An 11,994-nucleotide genomic window follows, 5' to 3' on the forward strand; every position below is an offset into this window, starting at 1 on the left:
TTCAAATAAAGTGTGTAGACTGCATAAATCATTGTATGGCTTAAAACAAGCCCCGAGGGCTTGGTTTGATAGGCTAACAAACACTTTGGTTCAGCTGGGTTTTCGGAGTGCTAAATCTGACCAGTCATTATTCATTTGCACCACTTCTACATATATGTTACTTATTTTAGTATATGTAGATGATATTTTAGTTACTGGAAGTTCTAATGCTATGATTGATCAGGTTATAGGCCGATTACATGTCTCATTTGCTCTGAAAGATCTGGGTTTAGCACGTTATTTCCTTGGAATTGAACTTCTTCATAGTTCAGATGGATTATATTTGTCTCAGAGAAAATATTTGATTGATTTACTGTGTAGAGCTAAAATGCAGTTTGCAAATGGGTTGTCAACTCCCATATGTGCCTATGAGAAATTATCAGCATCTGGCAGTGATCCTGTGGAGGATGTTACTGCTTACAGAAGTTTAGTAGGTGCATTACAGTACGCTACAATTACAAGGCCTGAAATTTCTTATGCAGTCAACAGGTTGTCACAGTTTATGCAGAATCCTCTTCTTTCTCATTGGAAGGCTTTGCGACGAATGCTAAGGTATATTAAAGCCACGTTAGATTGTGGTTTATTTTTTCAGACACCTTCTTCTCTTGACCTTGTAGGCTTCTGTGATGCTGATTGGGCCTCGGACCCTGACGATCGCCGCTCAACTTCTGGTTTCTGTGTCTATCTTGGCAACAATATTGTATCCTGGTCCTCTAAGAAACAGCATACAGTTTCCAGATCTAGTACTGAAGCTGAGTACCGAAGCTTAGCCCATCTTACTGCTGAAATCACTTGGCTAACTTCTCTTCTTTCTGAGCTATTCCTTCCTGTTGTTTCTCCCCCAGTTTTATGGTGTGACAATTTGAGTACTGTCCTCTTAGCAGCCAACCCAGTTCAACATGCTAGAACTAAGCATATTGAAATTGACATTTATTTTGTGAGAGAAAAAGTGGCTCGGAAGCAGATTATTGTCAAACATACTCCTTCTTTTGCCCAGAATGCTGATATTTTTACCAAACCATTGGCTGCTACTCGGTTTCTACTGCTTAGAAACAAACTTAGAGTGGTTTCTATACCTACTCTAAGTTTGAGGGGGGATGTTAGGAATAGCTAAACTAAGTTTGTTATATCTCTGTAACTAATTTAATTTCTGTTATAACAAACATTTACTTCATATATATACTCAGCTTGTAATATTCACTTTTTGGTTAATGAGAATCAAATCGTTTCTTTCCAGTTTCTGTTTTCCTCACACCTATATATATATATGTATACACCAGTTTCATTTCAGTACCATTTTCATATGAGTTGGTTCCTCGATCGGTACCACCATGGATGGGGCAGTCGAGTGAGGTGACTCAGCCCAGGAAATTTGAGAAGACAGTTCCACCTGCTAAGTTTTTGATGAACTAACAATGGGGCATTTCCCTATAGTCTATTTATAGTATAGAAAATTTAAAAAAACTCTTTTTTCTAAATTGTACGTGTACTATTTCTTTGAAGAAGTGATTTAAAATTATATATAATTAAACAGAAAAAAATGAGAAAATAATACAGGGAAAGGAAAGTCAATGAACGACAACAGCTATAGTACCCCAAATAATCCATTATTTCAAAATTAATTTAAACTTTTTAAGAAACTAACATTGTATTGGATTTTTGGCTCGCGGTAAAAAATGTGTAAATTAGAAGCGCAAGCATATTTTGACATGAGATGAACATTATGATCAATTAGCCTTTTTAATTATGGGGTAAATACAATTTTACAAGTGAGAGTCGAAGACAATGCGATCAAGAGAGCTTAATTAATTTAATAGTACAATTTTTTTTATAATAAAAAACAAAATGTGAACAAAATGACCGAAAATTCTAATAATTTAATCATCTACATTAATCCTATGTATAATAATATTGAGATAACGTAATTTAATTAGAAAAAAGAAAGTCAGACCGGCCTTGTGGGTGTTAGTGTTACAACCTTTGATGATGGAATATCGAACGGTATAGATGCATGCATCCCATTCAAACTCCAAATGGCTACAAATAATTAATATTAATTAAAGTCACTTGCTACCACGTCCAAGTCTAACACAGGATTATTATATATAAATCTACTATAAATAATGCCTCATCGTTATCTTATTATATATTCAACACAAAAGTCTTCTTGAATCAACACTACGACATATATGTGCCTCCTATGTATAATTTATGTCTAAATAAATTATTTAACTAAAGAAAAAAAAATGTAAACAGCTATTATGTGTGCTTTTTTTATTAGCAAATAAGAAAAAAAATATAACACGTTATATGTATATATATATATAAGATATATAGTATGTGTTTAATTATTTAATTAAAACAAATAAGGACTTGTGGCATAATGGACAATATATATAATAGAGGTATTTGCTGTATAAATAGTTTATGTATATTTACTAGATACAAACAACGTACAATATATGTTTGTTTAGTTTTATTTATATAATTTATTAATTATTTTTATTTAATATATATGATTGCCATATAAATTATAAATAAATAAATAATAGTATGTATAAAAAATGGCATAAATATATTAAATGAAAAATTAAAATAAAATATTATTTATAATTTTTTTTAAATATATACAAAATATAATAACATTTTTAAACATAAATGATAATTTTTTTAATAAAATAAAAATTAAGTATTATATATTATTATAATGACATTTTATAATATTTAAATTTATATAAATATAAGTATTAAATGTGTATTAAATATTATTATAATAATATTTTATAACATTTGAATTTATATTAATATAATTATTATAAATGTAGTTTTATATTAAATATTATTATAATAATGATATTTTATAATATTTAAATTTATATTAATATAATTAATAAATATATAATTTTGGTTAGTTTTATAGGTATATTTTGTTAAATATTTGGAAATATTCTGTTAATGTTAATAAAATAAATAGTTAAAACAAAAAATTTCTATTATCTACATACTTATTATATAGAAGAGATAAACTCAATCTTTTTTTTCGTCGGTAAAATACCAAATGTTTCTATTTTGTTGCATTCGTTACTACTAGTACCTTTAAGTGCTAACTGAAATAATTAGGAGGACATGTGTCGAGTTTCTATTAGTCCATGTTATATATATATTTTTAAAAATATCTTAAGTTGATTTTAAAACCAAAAAACTAATTAAACTATATTTTAATAATATAATAAAACAAAAATTAATTTTTTTTTCATAAATATAAAAGAATATTAAAAAAAATAAAACAAATTTTCTTTTCTTTTTTCTTTCCTCTCCCCCGACTTCTTCTCGGTATTCCTATAACCCCAAATCGCTAATCTTCATCCTCCTCTTTTCCTTATTCAATCTGGAATGAGAGTATTGTGGATCTCCATTGAGAACTAGAGGGCTTTAGGGACGACAATGGTGGGGCTGGGCTTGGAAGATCACGTCGGGGCTGGGCTTCAAGGATGACAATGGCGAGGCGGGGTTTTAGATATGGTTTGTTGCTTTGTTGGAAATTTTTTGTTGATGAAGATGATTGTTGCTATTATCTAGTAACGAAGATTAACGTGACGAAGGAGAGGAAAAAGGAAAGAAGAAAGTTTGGATTTTGTTTTTAATTAATTAGATTGTTGTATTTTTTTAAAAATCAATAATTAGATTTTTGTTTCAGTTTTTATTTTTATTTATTATTTGATTTTAATTAATTGCTTTTTATTTTTTATTAATTTTTTTTTCTTATTCTTTTATCAATTAATAAATGTTTTTTTAAAAAAAAAAATATAAGGTGGAATATTGATAAGTTGAGATGTGGCATTTTAATCCATGTGTACTATATTTACCAAATATATAGTGATGGAAGTGTATAAAAGGTAATGTTCGATATTTTTGGTGAAGAAAAAAATTGAATATACAAGTGAATAAAAAAGAAACATACGACGTTACAAATACACCTATAATATAAGAATTATAGAGTGGCGAAGCAGAGAACACTGAAAAGTGAAACAAATCCTCCAAAGTTAAAAAAGAAAAAAAAAAAAAAAATCCGAACACAATAATCAGCAAATACAGCGGTGATAACATCAACATCAACATCAACATTATTATCATTTTAATTTTCTCTGAAGAACTAACAAGAACCACATTTTATTAAATCATATATATTATGCGTACCATATTCTAAAACCATAAAGTTAAGGAAAAAGACAAAAAGTCAATTTTCCTATTTTTTTACACGTATAAATATACACATATTTTAGTATATATATAATTATAGTTAATCAACGACAACCTAGGTCGATCATCTGGGTTAGTTAGCTGTAAAAAGAAGAAAGTCAGAAGAGACCAAGCTAAGGTCGAAACCAGATAATATATATATATACATTAATTAAGAGAAATCGTTTAGCTAGGTAAAATAGTATTAAGACATTAATTAAGAGAAATCTTTATTAAATTGAAGATCAAAGGAATTGATGTAGCTACTTAATATCTGACGATAAATAATCGATGGAAAACTCATTCAAGTGAACGACATATATCTACGATGGAGCACTTAAAAGGTTTCATACGTACGTAAGTATATATTAAATGAAGTAAAACGAGTATATATATGATGATTATTTAACATACGAATATTTTAATTAATTAGAACATATTGCTAGATAACAAGAGGCACCTAACCTAGCTAGAGGGGAAATTAATAGATGATCACAATATATATTTTTTTTATTGAGATTATAATTGATTAAATTTTATATTATTAGCATGCAATAGATGAGTAGTGGAGATTCGTACTTGTTGGCAGAATTATTGTTGGCGAAGTTGAAAAAGAGTATATTGCTCAATAATTTAAGCTATAATGTTGACATGATTGGTTGGTATGTAGTGGAATTATTATTATTGTCATTATACATACATAGTCATGGAAAGGTAAGGGTACGATAGAGCGGAGAGGTTGCTAGGTAGCGTGCATGTGGGTTTGCCAATTTGCTTGCTATGAATCATAGGCATATGCGCCAAATGTGGCTCCTACTTTATACAATCCTAAGCAATATTAATCAAACACAATACAATACAATACAATACAATATTTGCTAATGGTCTAAGTAATTTCAATAATTTAAAATAAAATATACTAAGCCTTATATATTAAAGAACAATCCTAAAGAGTAATTTAGTGTATACAACCTTATATCTTTATTAGTTAGTATAAGATCTTCTATATTTCAATTAAATTAAAATAACTAGTAAATAAGGATCATATGACATGTTATAGACCATATAGCGATGCTCTATATTAAATTACATTATTTGGTTTTCAAGATATAATTACCAAATACCAATACTCAATACAAATAAGTCTATAGCTAATTTGGTTTTGACGGTCTTTATCGGTGGCCCGGGGCCGGTGCACGGGGTGCCCCACTAGTATAGTACACCCAGTACTCTCGCATTTTGCGCGTATATATAAAAACTGTTAATATAAAGTTATTTGGGATTCTAGCATTGACTTTTTTTCACTTTTGCTCTCCTGTATATAATAATGATAATGATATGATGAGGTTTGCTTGGATGGCTTCAATGCAATTTTCAATTCTATTTTATAATATTATTCTATTCATGTTTTGTATACAACGAAAGGACGAAGCATCGTTATAGCTCGAACATACTTGATCAACCAGCTCAGCTGACGTGTTCTATCATTCTCACATATAAATATCTTCAACTCTATTATGCATTGTAGAAAAAAACAGTATTGCTAGCTAATCGTTCAAACCGCTCATCGACTATACTACTCTCTCCATCTCATCTTCTTTGTTGTTCTTATTTTTAATGTGCTCTCGTCTTTCATCAACATCTATTTTGTTTGCGTTTTCTCTGTGAAATCTGGATCCGTCGATTTCTTGTAGCATCACGTAATCACAGCTTAAAAAAAAACATTCCAAGCATGTAACTTTGTTCCCAATTCCCATCTCTGTTATATTTGCTTTCCACAAAATTCAAAAAGAAAAAAAAAATTCCATTAACAATATCTGAATTATCCTTCTTTGGTTGTAGTAGTGGTATAAGCCTGGCTCGTAACACTTCCCTTATTCCTTAAAAAAACTCTTATAAAAACCCTTCAAATCATGTAACTTCAGTCTTAGTAGTATTATTCCTAGTTATCACCACAACCTATACAAAAAATTAAAAAAAAAAAAAACTCTTTTTATATTTGTTAGTTAATAGAGCAATCTATCCTGGCCAAGATCAAGGCGGTGCATCCTTAGCAGAGCCTTTAAAAAAGTTATCGAATCATGTAATTGTGAAGCTAGAGTTTCATTATCTTCAATTATTTTTGTCTTTTTCTTATTATTAAAAAAAAAAAAAAAAAATTCTGAGGTGAGCAAAAAAAGAAAAGAGATCGATGGCGGAAGCAGAGGCAGATACTCCGACGGTGTCGGCGCCGGCAACACCGGGGACGCCTGCTCCACTGTTCTCATCTATGCGAGTGGATTCACTCTCGTATGATCGTAAGTCAATGCCGCGATGCAAATGCTTGCCTGTGAGTGCACCAATGTGGGCCCAATCTCACACGTGCTTCACCGATTTTCCCGCTTCTGCTGACATCTCTCTTGCTCGCAAGGTACTCTCTCTCTCTCTTTCTCTCTCACTTCATTTTGAATTAATTTGTTTAATCAGGTTTTATAAAATGCAATTATAAAAATAAATGATGCTTTAGTAATATTCCTTTTTAATTAATATTAACGAATTGTTATGCTTACATCACATAATAATGGCATATGAATTGCTAATCAATGTATGTATAAATAAATATATATATTATCCTAGCTAGTTTGTGTTTGTGACGAGTAATTAAGAAGAGATTATTGGGTTGGAATTCGGAATAGCTAAGCAGTGATGAGCTGGTGCTATAGTTTTGTTGTAACTAATATCGAGTTATATTATTTGTTAATAATGATGTGGGGCAGCTTATTAATTAAGAATTCATATTATATTTGATTTACATATAGTAGTCATACAAATTGATTTAAAAATGGATATTTATAAAGTGTTTGTGTTTTATTTAAAAAAAATGAAAAGCAATAATTATAATAATACATACGAATGGAATAATATGGAAAGAGCAGATAGGAGCGGAGTTCCTGGGGACGTTCATACTGATATTCGGGGCAACAGCAGGGCCAATAGTGAATGAGAAGTACAATGGAGCAGAGACACTGATAGGGAATGCAGCGTGTGCGGGGCTTGCGGTGATGGTAGTGATTCTGTCGACGGGCCACATCTCAGGGGCACATCTCAATCCGTCGCTCACCATTGCCTTTGCGGCGCTACGTCACTTCCCCTGGACTCAGGTTCCTGCGTACGTGGCAGCTCAGGTGTCTGCCTCCATTTGTGCTTCTTTTGCTCTCAAAGGAGCTTTCCATCCCTTTATGTCCGGCGGAGTCACGGTTCCTTCGGTCAGCAATGGCCAGGCCTTCGCACTCGAGTTTCTCATCACTTTCAATCTCTTGTTTGTTGTCACTGCTGTAGCCACTGACACCCGTGCGGTATGTATAATTGCAATGGCGACTCTCTCTACTTAATTCAATTACTTCACTCACATCACATACTTATATATATATATATATACACTTGTTAATATGTACAGGTGGGAGAGTTGGCTGGGATGGCAGTTGGAGCCACTGTCATGCTCAACATTCTTATAGCAGGGTTAGTTTGTGGAAACAACAAATAATTAATAATGCATGTAATTAAGCTCATCTTGATTGTGAGACGTAATATATATATATATATATATATATGCAGGCCATCGAGTGGTGCATCCATGAATCCTGTGAGAACTCTTGGCCCAGCCGTTGCAGCTGGAAATTACAAGGCGCTGTGGATATACTTTGTGGCACCGACTCTAGGGGCTCTTGTTGGGGCTGGTGCCTACACAGCCGTAAAACTCCCACAAAGCAATGGTGATCGTCAGGTCAGAAGCTTCCGTCGCTAGCTAGCTACGTACCTACAAATACATGATCTGATGATCCTATATGTTTATATGAAGGACTTTTACAGTTTGGTTGTCTTCTCTATCTCATGTGTGTTGTTAAGTCATATGATAAATATATGACAGACTTTTATTTACGATATAATAATGGGCAGGGAAATAAATATCGCATCTAAGCTCCATGCTCTTCACTCTTGTTTGTTTGTACTATACATATACACTGCTTGTAATAATATGCGTGATTTGTTGGTTTGTTCATGTATTGGGTACAATATTTTGGCGCCAACTAATAATAATAATAATAAAGATCTAGTACCTTATTGTTGTCTATAATTAAATGATCAAAATTAATTATGAAAATATATGTTTAAATTTGTGATAATTTAGATTATCGAAACTCATAATTTGAAATGAACGGTTTCTCAATGAAAGTGATTAAAACACTACTACATGTAATATCAATGCATCAAGATAAATATTTTGGGGACGTGAAAGAGTAAGGAGTGTTGCTATATATAAAATACATATATATTAATTAAATGAAATGACGTCGAGATTGGAGGTTGCACACTGACATGGCGCAATGAGTTGGCCGTACTAGACGCTCAAATGAAAGTAGAATATGTGTTGAATTTTTGTTTATTTTTAGTTCTTCTATCTCTCATTAAATAATTAGACAGTGATAGCTAGGTTAACCTAAATCAGGTTGTTATTTAATTATATATATTAAGGTGCCGCTATGACCAAGTGAGAGCAATAGGACTGCCAACAATATATAAGTTTCCCATCTGAATCTGACCATTCCAGGGCGACCAAATTGGGAAGTACTCTTCCTCGTACGTAGCCGCACCAGGAATGATTTTGGATTCACCACGATCTTCACTGACTCGACTTTCGACACTGACACTTAATCTGCAGTTACCATATGTAGTCTTGAACAGTGAGGTCGTAGACAAGTCCTGGATCGAACGAGGGCTGCCACCGGATTCACGTGTCCAGCTCTAGCTACCACTCCACGCAACTAGGAGTTATTACATCTGGTTTGAGAACTTCTGGGGTGATCGCATTCGGACCTCGGGAGCTAAAATCTTGGACGAATGGTGAAGGTCGATTAACCCCAAGCTCTGTGCCTTTTATGATGATTGTAGCCTTAGGATCAGCCACTGAATTGAGATATCTCTTTATTTCAGTAATATTTTCTAACCAAACAGAAATTGTGGGCAGGAAGTCTGTGACTATATTGTAAGATTTTTCTAAGGGCAATTCAGGATTTTTACCCCCGAACTATTACCACTACCGTATCGTGCCCTCTAATTTTTTCAGGTCATTAAAAATTCCCTCCGAAATATTCACACACTACTAGAAATATAAGTTTTTACTTCGGTTTTTATAGTGAGCATACAAAAAAAGCGAAGTAAAAACCTTTTCAAACTCTTTTACTTCGCTTTTCAAATTGGCGCTCTGAAAAAAATTACTTACTACTTCGCTTTTTTAAAAAAACGAAGTGAAAAATTCATAGTGGAGAGGGCCGTGTTTGTTTGCACAAGCCCTTATATTACGTTTAGAGATAGTAAAAATGCAAAAAACTGGCCAAACCAAACGCGGCCCTTATGCACTTTTAACTTCGGTTTTTAGGTAAAAACCGAAGTTAAAAGTGCATAAGGGGTATGACTTATGGACCTTTAACTTAGGTTTTTTGGTAAAAACCGAAGTTAAAAGTCCTTTATAATCCCTTCCCTAGACCCGAACGGTCATCTTCTCAAAACCTCTCTACCCTCTGTGCAAAAAGAAACCCCCAAAACCTCCATTAACCACCGTGAGCCAACACCCATTTTGATTCTCCAAACCTTTTTTTTTTGTTTTTTCTTTATTTCTTGCAACATTTCTACCCTGTAAACCGAAATATAGTACAATTTTTTTTTTTTTTTTTTGTTTTTTAGAGAAAAAAAAGGATTTGGCCGTGGGTTTTTTCTCCATTTGAAAGTGGTGTTCCTTGCCGGATTTTGACCGGATTTTTGACGTTGCAAGAGGATTTTGAGCTTCAAAACAGGTATAGACTACTAAAATGTGGTTTTGATGATAATTTTTTAATTTTCTATGTTTTTTTTAATTTTTTTATTATTCTGAATTTAAAATTAATATAATTAATATTTTATTAATTTTTATAATTATTTGTTTATTTTGTTAGTTTAAATAATGTGATAAAAATTAGGATTATTGTAAATATATATATGCATATTAGTTAATTTTAGAAATTTTGACAATAGATAAATTTGTTTTTTAAATATCGCATATTCTTTAGTATTCACTATCAAAACATTGCTCGAATCTATATTAGAGAAATCGAAGATTTCTGAAAGGGGTACCCCTTTGGTGAATTGGAGATTTCACTAATTTCTCCGAAATGTTTTACCCTCGGGTTCAACTCGTTTGATATTTTTCCCCTAGAGATCTGATGGGTAAATGAATATATTGGAGTCGAAACGGAGCCTTAAGTCAACATTTCAAAAAAATTCCCCTTTTTGATGGCAATTTTCCAAAGTTTTTTCCTTATATTCGTACATCTCTGAGTATTTGGACTGTATCACCCTCTACACACCTCGGATTTGCACGAAGTTTTATACAAATAACCCTAAGAAATAAGGCTACAACTTTTGTGCCCATGACCCTCGCATATTCTTTAGTATTCACTATCAAAAGATTGCTCGAAATGATATTAGAGAAATCGAAGATTTCTGAAAGGGGTACCCCTTCGGTGAATTGGAAATTACACTAATTTCTCCGAAATGTATTACCCTCGGGTTCAACTCGTTCGATATTTTTCCCCAAGAGATCTAATGGGTAAATGAATATATTGGAGTCGAGACGGAGCCTTAAGTCAACATTTAAAAAAAAAATCCCCTTTTTGATGGCAATTTTCGCAAGTTTTTTACTTACATTCGTACATCTCTCAGTATTTTGACTGTATCTCCCTCTACACACCTCGGATTTGCTCGAACTTTTATACATAGAACCCTAAGACGTAGGAATACAACTTTTGTGCCCATGACCCTCGCATATTCTTTAGTATTCACTACCAAAACATTGCTCGAATCCATAATAGAGAAATCGAAGATTTCTGAAAGGGGTACCCCTTTGGTGAATTGGAGATTTCACTAATTTCTCCGAAATGTATTACCCTCGTGTTCAACTCGTTCGATATTTTTCCCCAAGAGATCTCATGGGTAAATGAATATATTGGAGTCGAAACGGAGCCTTAAGTCAACATTTCAAAAAAATTCCCCTTTTTGATGGATATTTTCGCAAGTTTTTTCCTTATATTCGTACATCTCTCAGTATTTTGACTGGTTCTCCCTCTACACACCTCGGATTTGCACGAAGTTACATACATAGAACCCTAAGACATAGGGCTACAACTTTTGTGCCCATGACCCTCGCATATTCTTTAGTATTCACTATCAAAACATTGATCGAATCCATATTAGAGAAATCGAAGATTTCTGAAAGGGGCACCCCTTTGGTGAATGGGAGATTTCACTAATTTCTTCGAAATGTATTACCCTCGGGTTCAACTCGTTCGATATTTTTCCCCAAGAGATCTCATGGGTAAATGAATATATTGGAGTCGAAACGGAGCCTTAATTCAACTTTTAAAAAAAAAATTCCTTTTTCAATGGCAATTTTCGCAAGTTTTTTCCTTATATCCGTACATCTCTCAGTATTTTGACTGTTTCACCCTCTACACACCTCGGATTTGCACAAAGTTTTATACATAGAACCCTAAGAAATAGGGCTACAACTTTTGTGCCCATGACCCTCGCATATTCTTTAGTATTCACTATCAAATCATTGCTCGAATCCATATAAGAGAAATCGAAGATTTCTGAAAGGGGTACCCCTTTGGTGAATTGGAGATTTCACTAATTTCTCCGAAA

The 11,994-nt window shown here is 32.6% G+C and overlaps 1 protein-coding gene across 1 annotated transcript; it reads left to right on the forward strand.

Annotated features, from left to right (window-relative positions):
* Positions 1-5,680: 5,680 nt before the first annotated feature.
* Positions 5,681-8,379, forward strand: LOC133778767 (probable aquaporin NIP5-1). Its single transcript, XM_062218792.1, has 4 exons — positions 5,681-6,688; positions 7,194-7,613; positions 7,715-7,776; positions 7,873-8,379. The coding sequence occupies exons 1-4, from the start codon at positions 6,470-6,472 to the stop codon at positions 8,060-8,062; spliced, it is 891 nt and encodes a 296-aa protein (XP_062074776.1). The 5' UTR covers positions 5,681-6,469; the 3' UTR covers positions 8,063-8,379.
* Positions 8,380-11,994: the final 3,615 nt, after the last annotated feature.

Source organism: Humulus lupulus, chromosome 5, assembly GCF_963169125.1.
Source record: "Humulus lupulus chromosome 5, drHumLupu1.1, whole genome shotgun sequence".
Taxonomy (NCBI): domain Eukaryota; kingdom Viridiplantae; phylum Streptophyta; class Magnoliopsida; order Rosales; family Cannabaceae; genus Humulus; species Humulus lupulus.